The sequence below is a fragment of the Scyliorhinus torazame genome, chromosome 16 (assembly GCF_047496885.1).
Source record: "Scyliorhinus torazame isolate Kashiwa2021f chromosome 16, sScyTor2.1, whole genome shotgun sequence".
Lineage (NCBI taxonomy): Eukaryota > Metazoa > Chordata > Chondrichthyes > Carcharhiniformes > Scyliorhinidae > Scyliorhinus > Scyliorhinus torazame.
In genome coordinates, this window is record NC_092722.1 from 152,822,199 (window position 1) to 152,847,258 (window position 25,060).

Sequence of the window (25,060 nt, forward strand, 5' to 3'; positions counted from 1 at the left end):
GTTTTCTGGGCGCCCACATCTGACCTTATTCCGACTGCATCCGAGAGGAGTAGAAGTTAATCAGGACAGGCAGTAGCCCAGAGGCAGGTATATAGGTGCGTAAATTATTTCTGCCTCTGAATAGCCACTAGTGTAAGATCACACTCAACTCACTCAGCGGTTGGATAGAAAGATGTGCTCCCACTATTAGGGAAATGCTATTATCTGTTCTCCTAAAGCACTTTCATGTTGTACTCGGGGCTTTATAAAGTAATTTAGATGCCTCCAGTAATGTTTGCTTCATCAAGACATTCTCTACATCTTGTGATCAGTTTTTTGTTTAATTGTGACAGACAGATCTCCCAGTGTGCAGTTCATGATCCTGCATGATGAGCAAGTCTGGACTTTCAATGTGCAACTTTCATTATGCAACGACTACATTGCCCTTGATGCAAGTCTTTGCCATTAATTGATCATGATTTGTGAGCCCTATTTTGGACTTGTGCTATTTACATCGCTTTAAATTTGATTTAGCAGGGCCTCTGATTCCAAGGTTAAATTTGCGATTGCTTCTCGCGAGTTGAATTGTCTTGAGCCATTTTAATCCGTTGCAGTATAGCTTCTTGACCAGAATGAAAAGAACTGTTCAGTGGGTTCGTGCAGCACCACACAACCGGAATGTCTCAGCTTCACTCTCCATTCCCTGTAAAGATGGTCGGTTTTAGCTGTAGGTTTGGAACAGTTGCCTGCAAAGCCTTCAGGGCAAGAATAGGAGAAATCAGCAGCCAGGCTTCCTGTTCCCATTGTTATGCAGTGGCCCCTGCTGGCAAGTGGACTGTATGGACAATGAGTGAGGAGCGCACTGGGCTTGGCTATGACTCTGCCTCTGGTCAAGTAACCTGTTAGTATTCAATAGGGTTCAAGAGTACAGGATGGGAACGCGGGTGAGGTGCTGTCAAGTAACTGGCACTCGCAAAACCGTGCCCCAGAAATGTAATTCCTAGACAAACTGCTGAACATGTTCTATTTAATCGTATTATACACATTACAGCTATAGCTCATTTGTAGTTTGGCAAAGGCCCTTCCTTGTGATTGTTGTGGGGGAAAACAATGCTGCTGTGTGGCAAGATGTGAAAGAAAGGCAGTGTTCCCATGGCATGGCTTTCATTTGTTCTTTGCATTTGTATCAAAAATATTTAAAGCAGCTTAAGAGTTTCTTTTGCCCATCGTGATACGTTAAAGTAAGTTTCATCTACATTGGAGGGTAATCGTGCTTTGTTGTTTTATAAAGCCAACTTTTGAAGCCAAGTTAAAAGAGAACAAATGAGCAGACACTGGGCTTTTTGAAATTTGCCTTTGTCAGATGTTTTTCATCAGATCTGATAGCTACAGATTTGCGAATAACTGCAATGAGGGAACAGGAATGGCAGTAAAAATTCCACGCTTGTGGATTTGATTACGACTGGAGATTATTTCCAGCTGTACGCTTTAATTTGTCATTTCCTCTTAAAGGGGAACCAGTTCACTGAACCACGTTACAGCAAGTAGTGCAGCTTGAACCAAGAGCAAAGGGACCTGCAACACCTCTGTCCATTTACTCAGCTGGCAATGAAGTCAAATCAGATTGAAGATTACCTTGCTGTACCATAATTTAAACACACTTGTAATGAAGTTGTATCAAATCACCACTCCCTTCTTGTTCTGCAATTATGCATTGAGTTTTCAGTCTCATGGTGTCCAGATGCTTCCTCATATATAGGGTGACATCCCTACAGTGGTTTTGAGGCACTTGCCTTCTGTCAGATAGTTTCTGGGAATGGGTTACCTCCTATCACTTTAGTATGGCCGAATGGCTCAGCGGCATGTTGGCACAGTGGTTAGCAATGCTGCTTCATAGCACCAGGGACCCAGATTCGATTCCGCCCTTGGGTGACTGTCTTGTGTGGAGTTTGTACGTTCACCCTCTGGGTTTCCTCCGGGTGCTCTGGTTTCCTCCCACAGTGCAAAGATGTGTAGGCTAGGTAGATTGGCCATGCTAAATTGACCCTTTAATGTACAAAGATGTGTAGGTTGGGTTAAGGGGTTACAGGGATAGGGCGGGGGAGTGGGCTTGGATGGAGTGCTCTTTCAGTGGGTCGGTGCAGACTGAAGGTCCAAATGGCCTCCTTCTGCACTGTATGGATTCTATGAAGGGAAGAAAGGACGAGGCAAATGGTTTAACGTATAAAAGAAGCATTGTAAAATGGAGAAATTCAGCGCAAAGTACATGATTTTGGCTGGGAGAGAGAATCAAATAGATTGAGGGGGGGGAGATATAGAAGAAGCAAGTGCCAAACCATTGCTGGCACCCTGCAGGCCTCAGTAGTGTACATTCTAGCTGTTTTAACTCCCCACCCTCGTGCAAGCAGCTGGCCCAATCGGGCAGCTAGCTGGCATGAAGAGGGATTTCAGGTGGCAGACAGTTTACAGCTGACAACAAGGAAAACTGCTGGGGTGGGATTTCTGGAAACGTTGAGAAAGGGAAGGGTGGAGTCCGGGGCTTTCAACTTTCCTTGTTGGACTGAGAGGAGCTTCCTGGCTGCACAAGGACAACGTAAAACCGTACCTGGTTGGGCATCCTGTGGTCCTGGATCCTATTCCTGTTCTTGGTGAGAAAGGCCCAGCAGCTGCTCTACTCACACCAAAGTTAAATTGGCAGCTGAAGCCGGATGATGTCAGTCAGGTTGCTGCATGTGCTTGCCCACCTGCGCTGAGGCAGATTAAAATAGAAGGCAATGTTATTAGTATGAGGTGTACGTCCTCTGGGTTACTTCCTCTGGGCTGCATTTTTCATGCTCTTGCCGGCCATGTTTTCGGTGGCAGAGCCCATAAAATGAGGCTGGTGACCACCCCACCACTTGCCTGTGTACCCCCGAGCACACTGCCCATAATATCGGGAGTGGACGCGTGCTGGAATCGGCAGCCTGCCCACCATATTTAAATAGAAAAATCAAGGGTCAATGAGACTTGTTGACAAGCTCATTGACCCCAATAATATGTTGTCCATGCCGTAAATGTTTGGCCTAGGCAGTTGGACAGGATTGGGCATCCTGATTTTAAAAAAAATACGTCAAAGGGTGGGTAGGAAGGAAGGTTCTATCTACAGGGGCTGACCTTTGCGGATTCCCCAACCCCCTGACTTCCACCCTTCCTAATATTGAACCCCACCTTTCTTCCTACCTGGCTGCTTGGTAAACCCACCATGCCCAGCCCCCACCCTAACCTGCCCAAGACCCTGAACTCACCTATTTCCAGGTATCCATTAGTTGGCAACTCCTGAGGGTGGGGCTTGCTCCCCAGTGAGGACGGAATTCCCACTCTGCCCCTGTTTGGGTCGGTGTATGCCGACCTTGTTTCTGTGGGATGCGCCCCCCCCCCCCCCCCCCCCCCCCAATACTCTCTCTGTGATTTCTAACTCTGGTTCGTTCTGGGTGGTTAGTGCCAAAATCAACTGCTAAGTGCAAAGCTTAGTTCAGTCACTAGATCTCACCTCTGTGTCAGAAGGTTAGGGTTTTCAATCCACTCTAGAATTTGAGCACATAATTTGAACAGATATTCTGGTGCAGCACTAAAGAAGTGTGGCATCTCCAGAGGTATAATATCTTTCCCATGAGATGATGAACCATTGTTCCATTGGCTTACTCCTTTCGTTCGGGCTTCAGCTAAAGGTCCAGGACGACGTTCTCAGGTCCGCCAGCTCTGTGTTCCTCGATAGCGCGTCCTCACCGGCAGCGGGATTCTCCGTTCCCACCACCTGCCAATGGGATTTCCTATTGTGTCCATCCCACGCTGCTGGGAAACCCGCGGGCATGGGTGCGCTGCCAGCGCAACGGAGAATCCCGCCGGCGGGGGATCCTGGTCCCAGTGTCTTGGCTAATTGATCATTCCTCTTGCTACTGTTTCTGAGGTTTGCTGTATTTGGCCTCTACATTGTCTTTCGGGAGATTTCAGAACTAGGGTGAGGTGCTACACAAATGCAAGTATTTCTTCAAGTGGGCTGAATGATTATCGCACATTACTTGCTTTGAGAAAACTGCTCTTTGGCACCCTGTGCTTATATTTATATTTATATTTGAAGTCTGTTAAGCCCTATTACCAACTGTGCTTATATTTTTGTTGAAAGTTAGGGATGAAAATTGCTTCAGCAAAGCACATCTGCCAGTCAGGTCGGTATCAGGAGCTGAAGCAATCATTTGCCCCAATTAAATTGGACCTGTCCAGGAAGTAACTGAACTGACCTCTGATGCATAGACAGCAGGAACTGTTTCACAGCAGAAACCCGATCCTTGATCTCTGCTAGAGTTCCACTAATTACAGAGGTCTTTCAGTTGCTATCTCTTTGAAACTCAGTTTCAAAAAGTTATTATTGCATTTTATTTTTGTTCTTTTCCTCTGATTTTATTTCTTTTTGCACGTTTGTTGTTCATGGAATCACTGGGGAGGGGTAATTAGCCAGAATAAGGAAGGCCACCAGTGTGATGGCTCTGAATTAATGTAATTGAGGTACAAGTATTTACTGGGTATTTAAAGCAATTGCATCAATTTAACTACGTATATTAATTTATGTCTGTGTCACCAATGATGGACTAATTACCCCAGCAAATTCACCCTATTATATCAGAATTCACTGCTTCAGAAACAGTTTGAGATGTTTGACAAACACACTGGGCGGGATTCTCCGTCGGTGGGATGCTCTGCTTCTCTGGCAGCGCACTCACGCCCGTGGTTTTCTCGACGGGGCATGGGTGGCCACAATGGGAAACCCCATTGGCCAGCTGCTGGGGCGGAGGATCCCGCTGCCCCCTGCCAGAAAATGGGCCGATGGAGAATCCCGCCCACTGTTTAAGAATGATTTTAACGTTATGTTCTGTTCTGCTCTTTCATTGTCAGGTATACTGACCATGAGTCTCCTTAAACTGATGCGATTGGTGAAAAGGGTGTAAAGACAATTAAATCATCAAGCAGGATCTTTTCATTATACTTTTCCATCTGGGTAGGCAGTCAGCTGGTTGCAGGTTTCAATCCCTAACATTCGCTTTATAATTAATGTTCCAGTTGTTTTATTATTTATTTGTAGTTCCAAAACTGTAATTGCTGCTTTGCCGTGTCCTGGTATCATAGCTCTTTTGCTTCGGTATGTACACAATTCTGGTTTGAATAACTATGCTAATAGCTTCTGTAATACCAGAGCTTCGTCCCAAAGCATTTCGCAGGAATGTTTTCAAACAGAATTTGACGTCAAACCACATGAGGAGATATTGGGAATAGGGTCCTAAAGTTTGGTCAAAGATTGTAGCTTCTAAGGGGAATCTTAAAAGGAGCGGTACGGTGACACAGTGGTTAGCACTGTTGCCTCACAGCTCCAGGGTCCCAGGTTCAATTCCGGCCTTGGGTGGCTGTCTGTGTGGAGTTCTCCCCATGTCTGCGTGGGTTTCCTCCTGGTGCTCGGGTTGTCTCCCACAGTCCAAAAATGTGAGGGATAGGTGGATTGACCACGCTAAATTGCCCCTTGGTGTCTAAAAGATTAGGTGGTGTTATGGGGATAGGGTGGAAGCTTAAGTACGGTGCCCTTTACAAGGGCTGGTGCAGACTCGATGGGCCAAATGGCCTCCTTCTGCACTGTAAATTCTATGATTCTATGATGAATGAAGGTAAAGGGAAAATTTAGGGTGGAAATTCTCGAACTGAGGGCCTAAAGCATCAGAAGGCAAGGGTGAAGCAATTCAAATTACAGCTGGAAAAAATGACAAAGATGGGGAAAGGCAAGGCCAAGACAGGATTTGAAAACAGGTGTGGGAATCTAAAAATGGAGGTGTGACCAGTCGAGGAGCTGGTGCAGTGGTTTATTTCAGCCATGTAGGCCAAGAAGGCCCTGGAACCCTGATTCTTCTGGGACATCTGGGTATCAGGATTGGCTGGATACACCTACTGCAGCGAAATAGCTGGCAGACACTTTGTTCTTTGACTTGGACTTGAAGAATAGCCATTTGAATAGTCAGAGGGGCTGCTTGATGTTCCATTGACTGCCTCAGAAAGCTGCTATCAGGAGAGAAGAGGACATGGGGAAAAGGGAGGCCGTTGCCTATATAACTGTAATAATGACATTTCGAAAGTAATTCTGTGGCTGTAAAACACCATGGGATGTTGCACGGTCTTAAAAGAAACTATATAATTGCAGACTTCTTTATTATCTTCCAACTGCTAGAACTTGAAGCTCAAGCTAGGCTTCTACTGTTTATAACTGAGGCAGAAAACAGGCTGTAAGCACATTCAACACTGTTCAAACTCATATTATTGTGAGTGGTGCTCCAGTTCATTGATAATGCCCATACCCAGCCCCTGAGTTCAGGTGTTCACTACCATCTTGGACAGTCACTTTGCAGGAACTGGGTTAGCTAAAGAAAGAGCAAAAAATAATATACTAACCCCATTCCTGCAAAGTGATTGTCCAAGATGGGAATGAAAAGTAATATACTTTAAAAATCTAACTGTGGTCTGGCTATGTGTTTATTTACATAACATTGACTGCACTTGAAAAGTAATCCTTTGACTGTAAAGTATTTTGGGAGGTCCTAAGGGGAATCATATATTCTTTCTCCATCCATTCTGTGGAGGAAGTTGCCAAAATTAATTGAAGCAAATTATTCAGTGTGGTGAAGGATACATAAATTAAATATTAGAAGGTTAGAAGCAAGCAGGAAACTTAATCAGAGCCACTTTTATCCTGTGGAGTTGTATAGCGGGAGAGGCACTGAAGCCAACAGTATAAAAGCTTCAAGAGGCAGGTGGATGTGTTCCTGGAGAGAGAAGGAATTAAGGTGAGGAGTATGGGTGGGTTTGATCTCTGAGAAGTGGAAGGACTTACTGGCTACTTCCTGTTTCAAAAAAGATCAGGTGGCATTCAGGAGAGGGGGGTGGTGGTGCGCAGTTTGCTATGGCAGCACCCAGCACCTCTCTAATGGGCCCTTGGGCCCATTGAGAGCTTTCAGGCCAATTAATGGTTTGCAGGCTCAGAAGGTGGAGCCCGCAACCTCTACAGTGCGTTCCCCCACTCTGACACCAGGGCCTGCCAAACAGGTCCCGACTGAAGGCCCCAACTTAACTTCTCTTCTGGCCTCCTGACAATCATTGAAGGGAACTAGCTGAGATCCTAACAGTGACTAGTGCTTCCGGTGGCGCTGTTGGGATTAGAGAGCTGCCAGTTATCTGATTGGCTAGCAGTTCTCAGAGGAGGGGACTTCCTCCCAGGTGCTTTGCAGAAGTCTCTCCCTTAAGTCACTGTGAAATCAGATTGACGCGGCCCAACCAAGAGGAATTGGGCTCGCCCCAACATCACTGTCACCTCCATCTTCAGCGCACCCTATCTCACAAGTACCTTGCTTTTCTTTCCCATTAGGCCCCTGAGACACTTGATTCTGATTACAAACTCATGCATGCCTGCACAGTGTCAATGGACATGCTTCACATATATTTGCATGGAGAGTTAACTGATTATTAGTAAAGGCTTTGTTCAGCACTTGGCTGATCAGGCGCTGTACATCCTATTTCTACAATGATATTTAGAATTTACAGCACAGAAGCAAGAAACAGACTCTGCAGCCCAATTGCTTTATGTCAGTGTTTATACCTCACCCAAGTCTCTTTCCGATCTATTTACTTCTCACCCTATCAACATATCCTTCTGTTCCTTTCTTACTCGTACATATCTAGCTTCCCATTAAATGCATCTATGCTATTAATCTCAGCCACTCCATATGCTAGCAAGTTCCACATTTTCACCACTCTGAGTGAATAGGTTTCTCTTGAATTCCTTATTGGATTTATTAGTCACTATTTTATATTTCTATATTATCTTAATTTTGGATTCCCTCATAAATGGAAGCATCTTCTCTATGAATACCCTATCCAATCTAATCATAATTTTAAAGATTGCTCTCAGTCTTTTTCCCAGCTGAAAGAGCCCTAGTCCATTCAGTCTTTATTGATAGTTGTGCATGCTCAGTTCGGGTATAATCTTTCTCTAGTGTTTCCAAATCCTTTTGTGCACAGCACGCTCGTTGGTCTAACCAAGGCTCTGTATAAGTTTAACATAGCTTCTCTGTTTTTGAATGAACTGAAATGAACCCCAGTGCTTTGTTTGTACTCTTAATTGCATGGTTAACCTGCTTTTAATAAGTACTTTTAACAATTGTGATAGAAAAGTAAAATATTGTTTTAAAAATTCTTCATTTGAAAAAACATGCTTTTGTTACATGAATTTCAATTGTCATTATGTGCTTTCGCATTCTTCTTGTGTGATATTCTCTTGAGCTCAAACTGAGTGCTTGCCTGAATGTACTATAGTGAAGACCACTTAAGAGAAAGTGTAACTTTTTTAGAAGTTACAACTGCAGCATGTGAGAATACTACATGTTTGTGTGTGTGTATGACAAGTTAGAAATTCAACAGTTTAAAAAAAAAAACACTACTTCCCCTTGCCCTTAATTGCATTGAAAAACGTGTATTGTCAAACTGTAGGAGCCTTATGTTCTTGTTATTTTTTAAAGCGGGGGCTTGGTGGGGAAACCAGCAACGGCCTACAGAGGAACGCAGCAGTCTGGCAGGCAAAGCAGCAGCAAGGAGAGGTATGTACTCACATTTCAGACTGCGGAGGGTCAGAGGCAAGAACACAAGATCACTTTTTGATGAAATGAGAGGAGCCCACGGTTATTGTGTACCGCACATACACCTGACACCATGTTGGCTTTGAAAATAAAATGTGAATTTAACAAGAGACCTACATCTGATCCAAAACATCTGAAGCTTGCATTTGAAAAATAAAGCTCACACCTCCAAGTGGTAGAAATATAGACCTTGTTGTCCCCTTTCCAAACAAAAAATGGCATAAGAAATCACAGCTTTTAAAACTGAGATTGCTGTCCCTTTAGAACAGATGTTAATGGTTATTACAAGGGTGTCAGTATTTGTAGTTTTTCACTGTTTAAATGGAGATGCTGCAGGACATGGGAGGGATGTTAACTAATGAAGCTGACTTCAGGAAGTGTGGGGATGTACTTCTGGTTGAAAAGAATTTCCATAGTAGCTATCTTTATGAAATACTGCTGATTATGCAGTGCACATTAATTTTAATTTAGACTGTGTTTTGGAGGAAAAGTGGGTAGCAGGACTTGTTGCATGTATGATCAAATTATTATTTTACAATTTGATTTATTATTCGTTGAATGAACTTTTAGAAAATAGACAGTGAGAGTCCAGTAATTGTGGGATTTGAATGTACAAAATATTATGAATGTGTTTAGGATGTGCAAATTGATAAATGTGCAGATTTTTGTGAATGTATTGATTGTGCATTATAAAATGTCTAATTTATAGCAATATTTTAAATACATTCATATTTGAAACCTTACACTTGTGCAGGTGGATGTATAATGTTTGAGAGTCAAATGGTTTGTGATATTTCTTCTAGCATTCAATATGCATATAAAAAATTGACTGGTTGTCAGACTTTTGGATGTAAAGACTAATTGGAGTAACTCTCCAGTAACAAACATTGTCATGCAATGCTCCTTAAAGAACCTTAAGATCATTGAACTTAGTGCCAATTGACCATTCCTTACTTGTGGACAGGAGGGTATTTCTACATTTAGGAATAGTGCCAAAAGTGCATTATTTTAAATTTTAAAATATATTTGCAAAATCACATTTATGAAATCACAACTGACACAGTGATATGCAAATTAGTCATGATGTATGGGAAAAACATGTGGAAATTGCAAACAAATGCAACATTGTATTACATAATTCATATGTTGACAGATGATGGCATACCATGATTTATAACTTTAAAAAAATTAGATGTCCTTAATGCCTTCCAGTATATTCCTAATTGCATAGTGATTCGCTTGCATGATAATGTTACTTTTGTTTATAGAAATGCATAAGGTAGTAGAAAATGCGCTAAGAAATATCTGTGAAGACAAAATGCATCCGAATTGTTCCCACCCTACAGCAGTGTGGATGTGCCAACATCACTCGGACTATAGCAGCTCACCACCACCTTCTCAAGGACAGTTAGGGGCATGCAATAAATACTGGCCTAGCCAGCGATGCCTACATCCCATGAATGAATACATTAAGAAAAAATTAACAGACAGGATTTTCCTCCCCCCTCTGTCACGTGTTCTGCAGCATCGGAGGGTGGCTCGCCAGTGGCGGGATCTTTTGGTCCTGCCGTTGTCAACGGGGTTTAATGCACCCCTCATTGCGTATTTTCAAATGTGTTCATTATTGGTATTGAATACATAGCTGTGTTTGCAACTTAATCAGTATATCACAGTTTTTAAAAAATGGAACATGTTTTAAGCTAACATTTTAAAGAAATAATCCATGGGACTACGCACCAGCAATTCAGATTTGTAGCAAATCAGAAAGTTAATACTTGAGATCTAGCCTAAACTTCAGTGTTGAATTTTGGATTATGTGAAGCCTGAGTTAAATTAAGCTTCAACCATCTGAAGCAAAAGTTCCAATGGTTCAACTGTACTATTGGATAATGACATGTTATTATTGATTTTTATTTGTGGCAGTACTACAGCCTTTTCTGGAACTGTATGCATGACAGCCCCAATAGATTAATGCCTTTGATTTTTCTTTTAATGTATAAAATATATCGTATTCTATCTGTAGTGTTTACAGTTGAATTTTGACAATCAGTGGGTGTTCAAGCATGAATGCCAAAAAAAGCTTGCACTGTGTCAAATTCCACAGACGTTATTTTATTTAAAAATTACATGGATTTCATCCTGATGGCACTGTTTAGGGGTCACCGCAATTAACAGCTGGGTGCAAAGAAAGCCACAAATTCATTTGTGTGCGTTCATTTCATTTCCATTTCAAAATATGTGTATAATGAAAGCATACCACATCAGTTAATGTTGCATTAACTCGTATCTGGTCCCAAAGACAGCAATTTGTGCAGGTAATCTTCCATTCCTTGGATTTAACACCACATATGACATAACTACAGTCCAGTGGCAAGTCCGATTTCAAACTTGACTTAGAGTGATTTTAAATGAAAGATCATTGAGAATGCTTCAAGCCATATACTTGCAAGCATTTCAGGGGAGATTTTTCTGGGTCTGTGTTCACTTGTGACCAATCATTCAGGTACGGCACATATTGCAAAATTAGATGAGTCGAAATGCATGCCTGTGAATGTGATTGGCTGTTTCTCTCTGGCTGTGCACTCCAACTGGCTCATTTTTCCAATATTGGCTGTTCTCTGCGATGCAATGGACTTGGCTGCAGCACTGGAACGTCTCCCTTTTTAAAAAAATCTTTTCATTGGCATTTCCCATATTTATCAACAGTTGTATATATACGCATCTCATTTTTCTCACCCGCGCTAATTTCCTTTATTATACAGAGAGGTTTAGTTTGTCCATCGTTTAACTGACCCTGTGTGCATTTCGTGAAAGTCTCCCTTTTTTAATGTTGGCCACTGAATGTTGTTCACTCGCCTGGCTGGGGGAATTCTAATCTGAACCAGAGAACGAAAATGAGATAAAAACAGTAAGTACCAGAAAAACGCAGATGGCGCGGTCCTCACGGCGCTGAGGACCTGGATTCGATCCCGGCCCTGGGTCACTGTCGCTGTGCAGTTTTGCACATTCTCCCCGTGACTGTGTGGGTCTCACCCCCACAACCCTAAGATGTGCAGGGTAGGTGGATTGGCCGTGCTAAATTGCCCGGTAATTGGGAAAAAAAAGAATTGAGTTGTGCAAATTTATTTAAAAAAAACAAAAGTACTGGAAAAACCCTGCAGTTCTGACAGCGGCTGGGATTGGGATTTGAGGGCCCACTCAGGAGATTTTGTGGCAGGACCGGAAGACTTGTGCGACTAGAAAATCCCATCCAGCATCTGTGGCGAGAGGAACAGAGTTAATGTTTTGAATCCGTTTTGAAATGTGAACTCTGTTTTTCGCTCCACAGATGCTGCCAGACTTGCTGGGCCTTTCCAACACTTTGGGCGCGATCTAACAGAAAGGTTTCCAAGTGTCATTTCCCCACTGCTATCTAACCACACTTGGTCACTTTTTTGGGCCCTGGGGAGCTGAACTCACTGGCCAGACCGGCTCCTCAGAGATCAGGCCACCATTTTGAAAGGAGCCCGATCTCTCAGTGTACTTGTGGATCCTCCACACCCCACACTTATAGGCAACACACATTGGCAGTACCCCATAAACTCCCCCCCCCCCCCCCCCCCCCCCCCCCTCAAAGTGAGACCTTTTCAGGTCTTCCCACGCCCCCTTTCAGGCCCCCCTTCCAGGACACACCCTTCACCCTCCCAACCTTCCAGAGGCTCACTCATACCCAATATGCACCCGCCCCCCCCCCCCTCCACCCTTCATATCCCCCTCCACCCTGATGTCATGGGTATGGCCGCCCCTCAGGCCCTGGCCCTTGTCATTGCCACCCTGGCTCCTGAGAAACCTGACACTGGCACCCTGGGAGTGCTGGCATTATGGTGCCATCCAGGCACCTTTCAGCAGGAGGACCAGAAGGCCATTTACAAACCTTAGAATTGTGGGAAGAAAATGGAAGAGGGAGTCTGCAGACAGATTCAAGAAAGACGTTGGGATAACCAAATTATTATTCAAAGAGAATTTAATTATTTATTTATAAATTGAGGTGGAGAGTGAGTGAATGAAGGAGAAGAGAATGGAGTTCCTCAAATGTGTAAAATGCTCCTTCCCTGAGAGATAGGTTAGTTGAGCTACATGGGGAGTGTTTATTTCTACACCTCGTGAAAAGTAATGATATAGGTCAGGGAGATGAGCTAAATGCAGGTGATCACTTGGAGATTAATGATGACCACGTCGATAAAGTTTAACAGAAACCCCTCTCTCACTGATGAGGTGTTTTGCATTACATTCTGAACTCAAAGATCTGTACTGAGTGGGTGGGGAGGGCGGGGTATTTAGAAAATCTGTCCTCCTTTGTAGAGAGTTTTGCATGATATTTCAGGTCTGGATAGGTTTACTGAATAGTATCTGAAAATATCAGGGGAAACCCATCACCTGAAAGGCATGAACAAAGACATAAATGAACATTTATCGCTACCCTTTCATCATTGATGTTCAAAATCTTGGAATTCCCTATCCAAGATCATCATGGGAGCGTGTAAAACTCTTGACAAGAATAATTCATTAAGGATGCCAGATATATTCTTAACTCTTTCATGTTAACAACTTGTCAAGGAAGTGTCTGGGGTTTAACCACCTAGTCAATGCCCTGGAGTTAATTGGCTCTCAGAACTGTTCAACATCAATCTGTTTTGATATTAGCATTTACACTTTTGCAGATCCTGATGGGACTTTCACCGGTACTGAGTGAATTAATTAACCCTTTTGTGCCAGTTAAAGAAGAAGCAAGATTAACTAGCAGTTACCTATTAGCTTGGAAATCTCAGCAATGCTAAAACACTTCAGTACACAGATAATTGGTGGTTATAGTTAATTGATGAAGTCAAAGACTTTGCAAGGTTAATTCTATCATGTCACAGTAATTCAGCATTAACCATCCACTGATGATAAATTTACAGTTCAGATCAATATCTGAGATTGAAATAAACTGGAGGGATTAATTTTCAATTTTACTCAGAAATCTGAAAGTTTATATTATGCCCGGTCTATTGAATAGATTGAAGTCTATGAAATTTGGCTCCATAGCACCTGTTTTTATTTACTGCTACAAGTGCCGTTTTACCTCCAAAATGGACTCCAAGGCGTTTGTGCATTTCTGGCGCAAGCTGCACTGGGCGTCACTTTGGTGAAGGCGCGCGTGTGCTGGAAGTATGCAGAGTAGGCAGATCATTACATCAGTTAGCATACAAGGCCGACTTGACACGAGGTCCGCCACTTTGGAGTTCAGTGCTCAGGCTAATGCTCTCTCTTAATATCGTGCAGCTGGACCTGCGTTGAGCGGAAGGAGGGAGTCCCAAACAGTGCTATTTAAAAGGATCAGTGACTACTTTCAGGTTTGGCGATTTCAGAGTTGTTTAAAGTTGCTGAAGTCTACAGAGAGCGTTGCGAAATGTGCTGTACAAATTTTTCCGAACTTCCAGGGTTCTTCACAAACCATTGGCTCGCTGACCTGTTTGCATGGATTGAAATCCCCTGGACTACAACATGATAGGGAGAATAAGCAGAGAGGAAAAGCTGCTGGAAGAGGGAGGAGGGGAAAAGGCTCTTATTCATGGAGCAATTCTCCTCATAGAATCATAGAATTTAGAGTGCAGAAGAAGGCCATTCAGCCCATCGAGTCTGCACCGGCCCTTGGAAAGAGCACCCCAACTAAGGCCACACCTCCACCCTATCCTCAGACCTCCACCCTATCCCCGTAACTCAACCTAACCTTTTTGTTTGGACACGGGGCAATTTAGCATGACGAATCCACCTAACCTGCACATCTTTGGACTGTGGGAGGAAACCGGAGCACCTGGAGGAAACCCACGCAGTCACGGGGAGAACATGCAGACTCCGCACAGACAGTGACCCAAGCCGGGAATCGAACCTGGAGCTGTGAAGCAACTGTGCTAACCACTGTGCTACCATGCTGCCCCCTCAGCGAGGAAAACTGGGTCAAATGTCTCTGCTTCATCAAGGTTGTCCTCACTGAAATCTGCCACCCGCTGCTACTACAGCTACAACCTCAGAGCAGGGTGAGGATGGCAGTTGCACTAGTGACCGTGGCCATACTGCCACACAAAATGTGGTTGAACAGATCACTGCAGCCTGTACTCTTGGCATTGACCACAATGGCGATATGGGCCCATTGCTTTCACAAGGTTTGCCTGGAGAGCCTCCTGGCTCCCTGTGGATTAATGACACCTTTCCTCACCTATGGCTTCTTTTTCAAAGCCTCCAGTGCAACATTGGGATCCTTGCGCCTGTTTTCGGATGCTGTACTATTTCATGGCCCAAATGCTTATAGTTAACCAAGCTTCCAAATCCTGTCTAACCTTGTTCTGTGAGCTGACTGGATGAACTGGTTGACCTACCTTCCTCTGAGGGTGTAATGTTAGACTCTCCAGGGTCCTCTGCTCCTGGTGAAATTCACCTTCTGTTCTAATCCCAGTACCTGGGGAGCTGGATTAGGTATGCATTGTTTTCTGGGAAATTTGGATGTTAGCTGATAAATTTATATCTGTCTACGTCTCATTTCTGTAATTTTTCTCTCTGTTGGAGATGGCCTTACTTATCTTGCAGAGACACCTTCCTACATACTAGAAGCCAAAATACTTCAACAATGCCTATTTAGATGATTAATTGAAGAAATACTAAGAAAACTCAACTAAGGACGGTAAAGTGGAGGTTCCCATCTTGTATATTCTTAGTTTCTAAAAAAACTTCTTCAGTTCTGGTGACCAATCTGATTGTGTGTTCGAAGCGTCCAGCCCTTCAGATGTCAATCACCTCACAAAGCTCTGCAGGTATCTCCAAATCAGTGAAGCACTGGCATCTGGACATTCCAGGCCACTTGTTTAGCCCCAAGCTTCTTTGGGTTGTGAAAAGTTTATTTTCCAACCCTGGTATGGTATGTTTTGTTTGTAGACGCTTCAGTGAGTATATTACCATGATCCCTTTCCTTTCCTAACCCTCAGACGGACTACTGACTCCATTTTGAGGCAATTCTCTTCTCAGTGCCGCCATCGGAAGAATTTCGGTGATCTAAAAAGAAAGCCCACCATCACCTTTATTATGGCAACTTGTAATGGCTGTGTGAGCGTTGCCCATGTCCCGAGAGGAAATAAAGGGCAAAATACAATATTGCAAGTTACAATGCTGTTACACTATTTAAGTTTTGGGAGCTGTCACTGATGTACTTTAGCAGAGGATTCTGAGCCCTAGTATCACTTATAGATCAGAATTTTAAGCGTGTATGTTTAAAATAGAGTTTGTGTGTGGGTAAATTGTCTTTTTGAAAGATAGAAGGAGACAACAATTTGGCACACATAATCAACCAAAACCAAAGAATCTCTGTCAATTTACATTTCATTTGGATTTACCTAGTTGGTGGAAGCCTTGGTGAGTCTATTGGCATTTTCCTATATTAAGTTCTCATGAGTGGTGTCAATCAGGGATGTGTAGGTTGGATGGATTGGTCGAGCTAAATTGAAAAAAAAAAAAGAAAATTGCTTATTGTCACAAGTAGGCTTCAAATGAAGTTACTGTGAAAAGCCCCTAGTCGCCACATTCCGGCGCCTGTTCGGGGAGGCTGGTACAGGAATTGAACCGTGCTGTTGGCCTGCCTTGGTCTGCTTTAAAAGCCAGCGATTTAGCTCAGTGTGTTAAACCAGCCCCTAGTGTGCTAAACCAGCTAAAATTGCCCCATGGTGTCCAAATGTTAGGTGGGGTTGCTGGGTTGCGGGGATAGGGTGGAGGTGTGGTCTTCGGCCGGGTGCTCTTTCAGGAGCCGATGTAGACTTGATGGGCCGAATGGTCTCCTCCTACACTGTAAATCCTATGATTCTATGAAGGATTCTCTGTATATTGTAAGATATATACTGCAGAACGCTATGTAGCATAGAGAACTATATATACTGTATAAAATTGGATATAGTAGGATACTGTGTCTTCTAGGATATTGTACATCAGATACTGTATTTTGTAGAATGTAGGACACTATATTTTGTAAAATCCTTGGTCTAATAGCAATTGTCTGCAAAAGACAGGTGGCTACTTAACCTAGGTTCCATTAATAAATGTTTAATCATGATTAAGACTGATTCTGAAAAGCAGAAGCAGCCTGTGCATAATAACATAGTTTTGTAAGTAATTATGTGATGCAAAAGATGTTTCTGTATAGCAACACGGTAATGAAATTCAATGCCCAGTGGAATAATATGTAATTCTCAGGAACTGAAACCACCCAGAAACACACTGGAGCCACAATGCGATAAGCTGAGTTATGGCAATAGTTTAAGGAGCTGATGAGACGACTTTTTCCTCTTAACCTGCTGGTAAAATCTTTCTGTTTCCTCCTGGTGTGTCAATCAGATTCAGGGTGAACTCATTTCATCTAATGCTGCTTAACGAATCTGATCAGAGCAGGATTCGGCCATCTACAGTATCCTATATCCAATTTTATGTAGTATATCTATATAGTTCTCTGTACTAGGTGGCATTATCTCTGTAGATACTTTCTACTTTTCCTAAATGCTGACCTTCTCCCGAAGCTTCTCTTGTAACGTCTGGATGCATTTTTGCATTTGCACGAATAGTTGAACGATAAATGCCACATAGCCCCCAGTTTTAGTCTGTGCAAACAGAGGCTGAGATTTTAGTTTGGACATACATTCCATGATGGGGCTGTTTTGAGACCAGGAAACCTGGACGAATGAGTTTTCTGAACATTCTGCAGTTTTAACTGCAGGGCTCCCTTAAATATTTTCCTGCAATAGCCAGCTTCCAGTCAGTCAATGTAGACCAGGTGAAACACATTTGGAACTTGGTCGTATCTTTTTATTAAAACAGTAAAAATATATACTAGGCCAATGGTACAAACACTAATTTTGTGTTAGAGAAACAAGGTACCCTTCTCTCCTCAGTACCAATATACGGGGAGTGTGGGTATGATACTCTGATTATCAAAACAGTTCACAACACAGAAAACAAATGGTACAAGCATTAAACTTTGCGCTGGAGAGACCAGATACCCTCGCCTCTACCAACAGAAGGGAAAGGAAGGGAGGGGGTGTTGGGGAGGGAGTCGAGTTGTTGGTGGAGGGCGGGCCCAATAGGACACTGCCTGAACTATCTATGGAGGCAGAAAAAGCAAAAGAACCTTCAATTATGATGTGCCAGATTCCGGGAGTCCCCCAGAGGGGGTGAGAGGTGACACAGTGTCAGGCACGAGTGAGCCCTGAACCCCACTACTGCAGAGAGCCTCATGTGCACCCTCCGCTCCCGACACTGGGAGGCGCTGGCCTCTCTTAAAGACCTCTTGAAGAACCCCCAATCTGAAAGCTATCGTCGTGATGCATTTCTGCAACAGTAACACCACATTTGTGAAGCGATGCAAGTGTGGATGCTCCTGTATGCTTCTTGCTACCCCAAATAGAGGGTGTGGCGGAGGAGATAGCAGAGCTAAACCACTCCCCCACGTCTCCCGAGTTCACTCAATGACAATGCCTCAACTGCACTATGGGGTCTTGATGACCAACTACTCATGACACTCCAATTACAGAGAGCCGTACAAATTTCTCTCTTGGATGCCCTTAGCATTACTGCGAGCCATCATTCAGTTTCAGCACCTTTCCTGCATGGACCCTGCAGAGCCCTCTAAGAGCTCTTGATGCTTCACATAGATAGCCTCTCAGTGTTCTGCATGGTCCAGCACACAGGCCCATTCTACTCATTCTCACCTCAAGGGAATAATACTGGTCCTTGTTGTTTCTTGAATGTTACACAGACCGCATACCGTACATTGGGAAGGAAGGAGAGACTGCAGAATGTAACCTTCGACTGCATTTTCGCTTAAAATTATTATTATTTTTAAATAAAATTAGAGTACCCAATTATTTTTTTCCCATTTGAGGCCAATTTAGTGTGGCCAATCCACCAAAATGCACATCTGTTGGGTTGCGGGGGGGGGGAGACGGAGAGAATGTATAAACCCCACACAGACAGCGACTCGGGCCGGGGTCCAACCTGGGTCCTCAGTGCCATAGACAGCATTGCAAACCACTGCGCCTCCGTGCCATCCCTAGGTTAGTTTAAAATAATACTTGAACAGGGAGAGTCAGAAACGATTAGATAGGCGCAATTCATCATTCTCCTAGCATCTACGGAAGCCTATGCTGTTCCATTGTTCAGACCACAATGGAGAGCGTCACTTTTTAAAATTCAAACTACTTCTACAGTGTTCCTTGCCACTGACAAAGGCTGTATAACTCTCTTGACTCTGCATCTACCTCACATCAAGTCAATAGCAGCAGGAAATGCAAAGACTTTGCTGCACACTTGGCACAGACATCATTCTCAGAGTTCAGAACATTGTGAGCTGCAAGTTGATGGATTGCTTGAGGCATGCCCAGGCTGCACACTCTCAAATGATGGCCAATGCTTGTGCATTATGTTGGAATATTCGGTAATCACAATGTTGATAATAGTCGTTAGGTAGTACAGAACTTGAATATTGCTGAAAAAAGAGACACGATGTCTGAGCTTTGCATTTTGCACTCATTGGGACAGAATATAAGATTACCAACAGGAAAGTGAACAACAGTTTATACTGCATGAGAGGAGAGTGCTGATTGGTTGGCAAATTGTTTCTGATTGGTAGTAGTGTTGTCATGGAAACCGCAGCAGGGAACAGTTAACTGCCAAGCTATTGCTCAAATTCAAACTAGGCAGATCGACTCTGGTCAAAGCATTGCCATGGGGAGTCAACCAAGGAATGGCTGTTCCCCCAAGCTTTTGAAAAAGGCTAGTGTGTGAACATGTTCTTTCTGACTGCAGAGGATGACGCCCTTTATGTGAATATATGTGGCATGTAGCATGCCTAAGTGAGCATCGTGCAAGACCAACTGATAAATGTTAATTTGGCTTTCAGTGTAATTCTTAGCATATTCAGGGTTGTTTAGCAAGTGTTGTCCAATCGTGGATTAACATCTAGGGCGGGATTCTCCGATCCCCCACCAGATCAGAGAATCGCCGGGGGTCGGCGTGAATCCCGCCCCCGCCGTCCTCCGAATTCTCCGGCCCCCCAAAAATCGCCCCGGTGTGAATCGCGCCGCCAGCCTCTGAGAATGGCGGGGACTGACGCGACTTAATGAGGCCCGGGGCCACCAGAATTCTCTGGGCCGAAGTCCTGCCCGTTTCACGAGGGTCCCGCCGGCGTAAATCAAGGTTGGTCCCTACCAGCGGGACCCAGCTCCGTGGGCGGCCTCCGGGGTCCTCGGGGGGGGAGGGGGGCGCGATCTGGACCCGGGGGGTGCCCCCACGGGGGCCTGGCCCGCGATCAGGGCCCACCGATCCGGGGGCGGGCCTGTGCCGTGGGCGCACTCTATTCCTCCGCGTCAGCCTTGTACCGATTCATGATGGCCGACACGGAGATGAAACCACCCCATGCGCATGCGCGGGGATGACGCCTGCAGACGCTGGCGCTCCCGCGCATGCGGCAACTCACGCTGGCCGGCGGAGGCCCTTCGGTGCCGGTTGGCGTGGCACCAAGCCCCTTCCCGCCGGCCGGTGCGCCGCAAACTACTCCGGCCCCGTCCTAGCCCCCAAAGGTGCGGAGGATTCCTTTGGGGCAGTTCGACGCCGGAGTGGTTCCCGCCAGGGTTTGCGCCGTTTCCCCCCCCCCGCCCCCCCCCCCTCCATGATTTGCGAGGGGCAGGACTTCCGACCCTCTGCTGGGTCGGAGAATCGCCGGGGGCGGGCGTGAATCCCGCACCCGCCGTGTCCCGAATCTCTGCCACCAGAGATTCAGCGGGGGTGGGAATCGTGCCGCACCGGTCGGCGGGGGCGGGAATCGCGGCGTGCCATTCGGCGAGCCCACCCCCGCCGATTCTCCGGCCCATGATGGGCCGAAGTCCCGCTGCTGGAATGCCTGTCCCGCCAGCGTGGATTAAACCACCTTTTGAACGGCGGGACAAGGCGGCGCGGGCGGGGTCCGGGGGGGGGGGGGGGGGGGGTGCCCCCATGGTGGCCTGGCTCGCGATCGGGGCCCACCAATCTGCGGGTGGGCCTGTGCCGTGGGGGGCACTCTTATTCTTCCGCCTTCGCCATTGTCTTCACTATGGCGGAGGCGGAAGAGACCACCTCTCCTGCGCATGCGCGGGGATGATGTCAGCAGCCGCTGACGCTCCAGCGCATGCGCGGACCCGAGTTGCCCGGCGAAGACCTTTCGGCCCTGGCTGGCGTGGCGCCAAAGGCCTTTCCCGCCAGCCGGTGGAGCGGAAACCGCTCCGGCGCAGGCCTAGCCCCTCAAGGTGAGGGTTTGGCCCCTAAAGGTGGGGAGACTTCCGCACCTTTGGGGTGGCCCGACGCCGGAGTGGTTCCCGCCACTCCATCATGCCGGGACCCCCCGCCCCGACGGGTAGGGGAGAATCCCGCCCCATGTTTTGAGTTTTGTAAACACGGCTGGTTGGGTAAAGTCAGTACTTTGCAAACAACCAATGGGGCATGCGGTTTGATATGATCCAGCAGTCTTTGGGACGTACAGCCTACATACCTGGCATCACACTGTCACTGAAACTCATCCACCACACTACTCGTTTGTGTGATAGGCAGAACGTCTTTTTGACTTGACGGCAGCATCCTTTAAGTGGAGAATACCGCTCATGTGGCTACTGCATAGTAACAGTGTGAAACGATTAGCTTCATCTGTTGCTCAAATTTTTGAGACATCATACCCTTCTGAGGTAGACTGGGCATGACAAGACAGTGCTAATTTGTTAGACTTTTGGTCTCATGCTGTTTGGTAGGTCCAGCATTCTAAACAGGTGCTGCTTATTCAATAGTGGGTCTTACTAACTATTAAACGCAGTGATTAGGTCAGTTTGAGATACCTTGTGATGCTCGAGAAGATGCAGCATGTGAAATCTTCCATTTGCTCTCTCAAGCACTTGACATGCTTGGTAATTCCACTTGAGATCACGGAATGTAGTTTCCGAATAGTTTAATGCACGCATGTTGTGCTCTATCTAAGTTGATGAGATGGAGATCTGGAGGCTGTTCAGATGAACATAAATGATCTTATTGTTGAAAGAAGAGCAGGAAGTTCATTCAAAATCACCAAAAGAACTATTTATCTCATTGGTGTTTGTGGAATCTTGTTGTGCACATGTTGACTGTTGCCCTTGCCTACGTAATGATAGTGCACACTATTCTAATGTAATTCATTGACTTGGCAGCATAGGGGATGTTCCAAGGATGTGAAAGGCACTACATAAATGCAATTTTTCCTCCTTTTTTTTTTAATGGATTTCTGATTACCTGAAGAATAACACACTGATGACAAGCATGTGGTGTGCAACCATATCCCTGACAGTGTGGTGCAAGACAGCTTTTCCTGATTGACGAGGAACAGAAATCCTTGTGGGAATCCATTTTTCCCCAAATTGATCCGACAATTGATGCGAGCAGGCCACCAAATAAACAGAGATTTTAGTTCAAAGGTTGCAGTCAACAAAAAGATAAAAATGCTTCATGGGACAGAACTGTACCGTGCTTGTTGGACGTGTGCTAACCTCACCCTGTTAAATAAACAAGAACCTATTGATGGAGTGCAATAAATGTTGCGCAAGCACTTAGAAGGTTAACAAACTCGAGGGTCCAAGTCCAGTTCTAACCAGTTAGTTCGCAATCCTGAGCAGGTTGAACCTTACTGGTGAGCAGTTAGATATTCTGTTTAATTCTACATTTCCAGTACTTCTATCTGGAATATTCACAGTTTCCTTCATGACTCTGCTCTGGCTATCCTTTTGAAGTTATGAGCTTGTGGATTTTATTCTTGATGGCTGGTAAATTTCCTTCCGACGTTTACCCGATTATAACAGAGGCTGCAGAAACAAGGCTTCTGTGACCGAGGATGAGCATAAATGTCATTCAGCACTTTCAAAAAGAAAACTTAACTGAACATGGACCAGAAGGAAGTACGCCCGCAGAGCCTGAGTGAGTAAATACTTCAGCTAATGTGGAACTGAATCGTATAGACCAAGGTGGAACGTCTAGCCTGCGTTGGGGGTTGCATTGAGAGTTACTCTGAATGTCGGCTGAGGCAGGAGGCCGTTGAAATTGACCAGGGTTCCTTCTTCTGTAAAAGTTTCTGCAGGTATTTAAAAAGGAAAAGAGAAAGCAAAGTGATTGTTCATCCTCTGCAGTGAGTCGGGGGAACTAATCATGAAAAATAAGGAAACGGTGGATGAATGAATTAAACAGATATTTTGTATCTGTCTTCACTGCAAAGGATACAAATAACATCCCAGAAACAAGTGTGCATCAAGAGGTGAACAGAAGTGAGGAACTTAAAGCAATTCCAATCACCAGAGAAAGAAGGTACTGAGAAAATTATTAGAGCTAAAAGCTGACGGGTCAACAGGCCATAATGGACTTCATCCTAGGGCCTAGGGAAAGAAGTGACTGCTGCGATAGTAATGCATTGGTTTTAATTTTCCAAAGTTCCCAGATTCTGGAAATGTCCCATCAGATTGGAAAATAGCTAATGTAACTCCTCTATTCAAGATAAGAGGGAAACAGAAAGAAGGAAACTACAGGTCAGTTAGCTTAACATCTGACATAGAAAAAATGCTGGAATCTAATGGGAAAAAGCTGGAATCTATTGTTAAGGATGTTATAGTGGGGCACATCAAATCTCAATGCGATCAGGAGTCAACATGGTTTTGTGAAAGGGAAACTGTGTTTGACTAATTTGTTAGTTATTTGAGGAAGGAACAAATAAAAAGAAAAAGGTGAACCCATGAATATGGTGTACTTACAGATTTCCAGAAGGCATTTGACAAGTGCCACATAAAAGATTTCCACACAAAATAAAATTCCATAGTTTGGGGGAGTAACATATATTAGCATGGATAGAGGATTGGTGAGCCAACAGGAAACCAAAAGTAGAGTTAAATGGGCACTTTTTGGGTTGGCAAGATATGAGTGGAGTGCCACATGTATCAGTGTTGGAGCCTGAAATATTTACAGTCTGTATAAATGACTTGGATGAAGGGATTCAATGTATGGCTGCTAGATTTGCTGGTGACACATAGGTAGGTAGAAAAGTAATTTGAAGATGACGGTTTCTGGAGGGGCTGGTGTTCTGGAGGTTGAGAGGGGAAGGGGCAGGGAATGGAGGCCTCGCTGGGGCTACAGGTTCTGGGAGCGATTGGGCCGATCTAGTCTGGGAAGGAGGCAGTGGGTGGGGGGGGCCTCCTGCCAGCCAGCCACGTTGGCTTGGCATCGCTTTTGTTAATCTATACGAATAATAAGGACTCGGTAGAATGTGGGTCATATAAGTCCATCTCCCCGTTCACAGACGTGACGGTGCTGGCTAAGGTATGGGTAAGTGGTTGGAGGGGTGATGTCGGAGGATCAGATGAGTTTTGTGAAGGGAAGGCAGCTGTCGAGCAATATTAAGATTATTGAATGTGGTCATGATGCCGTCAAACGTTAGGGTGCCGGAGGATATTGTGTACATGGTTACGAAGAAGGCATTTTCTTGGGAGAATGGAGGTATTTGTTCGAGATCCTGGGTAGATTCGGGTTTGGGCCCATGTTTATCTCATGGGTTCAGTTGTTATATGCGGCCCCCACAGCTAACATTAGGACAAATTTGATTAGTTCCGGAGATTTGCGGTTACACGGGTACAAGGCAGGGGTGCCCATTATCCCACCTTCTGTTGGCGCCCGCTATTGAACCCTTGGCCATTGTGCTCAGGGCATCGGGGAATGGTCAGGCATTGTAAGGGGAGGCCAGGAGCATGGGGCGCAATTCTCCCATCGGAAGACTAAGTCCCGACGCCGGAGTGAAAACCGGAGTGTTTCACTCAGGCGTCGGAGGCCGTTCCCAGCCCTCTAATCTCCCGCCCCCGGGGAGCTAGGAGCGGCGCCGCATCATTTACACCCGCCGGACTTGGCGCCGCATATGCGGCGCCGTGTAAATGACGTCACCCACGCATGCGCGGTTGCCGTCCTCCCCGCGGCCGCCCTGCAAGAAGATGGCGGATCGATCTTGCGGGGCAGCTGAGGAAAGGAGGTCCTCCTTCAGAGAGGCCGGCCCGCCGATCGGTGGGCACCGATCGCGGGCCAGACCGCTTTTGAGCCCCCCCCCCCCCCCCCCGGTGCAGGAACCCCCCACAGGACGCCCCCCCCAGCGTTCCCGCGCTGTTCCCGCCGGCAGCGACCAGGTGTGGATGGCGCCGGCGGGAACCTGTCGTGTTGGGCTGGGCCGGAGAGTCGCCACTCGCCCATTACCAACGGCAAGCGCCGATTCTCCCAGCGGCCAGCCGTGATTCGCGCCGCGCCGGTTT

General features: G+C 45.5%; 1 protein-coding gene across 4 annotated transcripts in view; it reads left to right on the top strand.

Annotated features, from left to right (window-relative positions):
- ctbp2a (C-terminal binding protein 2a) overlaps positions 1-25,060 on the top strand; it is a 433,668-nt gene that overhangs the window by 177,985 nt on the left and 230,623 nt on the right. For 2 of the 4 annotated variants that reach the window (XM_072479240.1, XM_072479239.1), the window contains one exon: positions 8,565-8,642. The exons of 1 other annotated variant lie outside the window; for it this stretch is intronic. In XM_072479240.1, coding sequence (XP_072335341.1) covers positions 8,565-8,642 — 78 coding nt within the window. Of the gene's footprint in view, positions 1-8,564; positions 8,643-21,622; positions 22,701-25,060 lie in introns of those variants that run through there. One more of the 4 variants, XM_072479243.1, reaches the window with a different exon arrangement.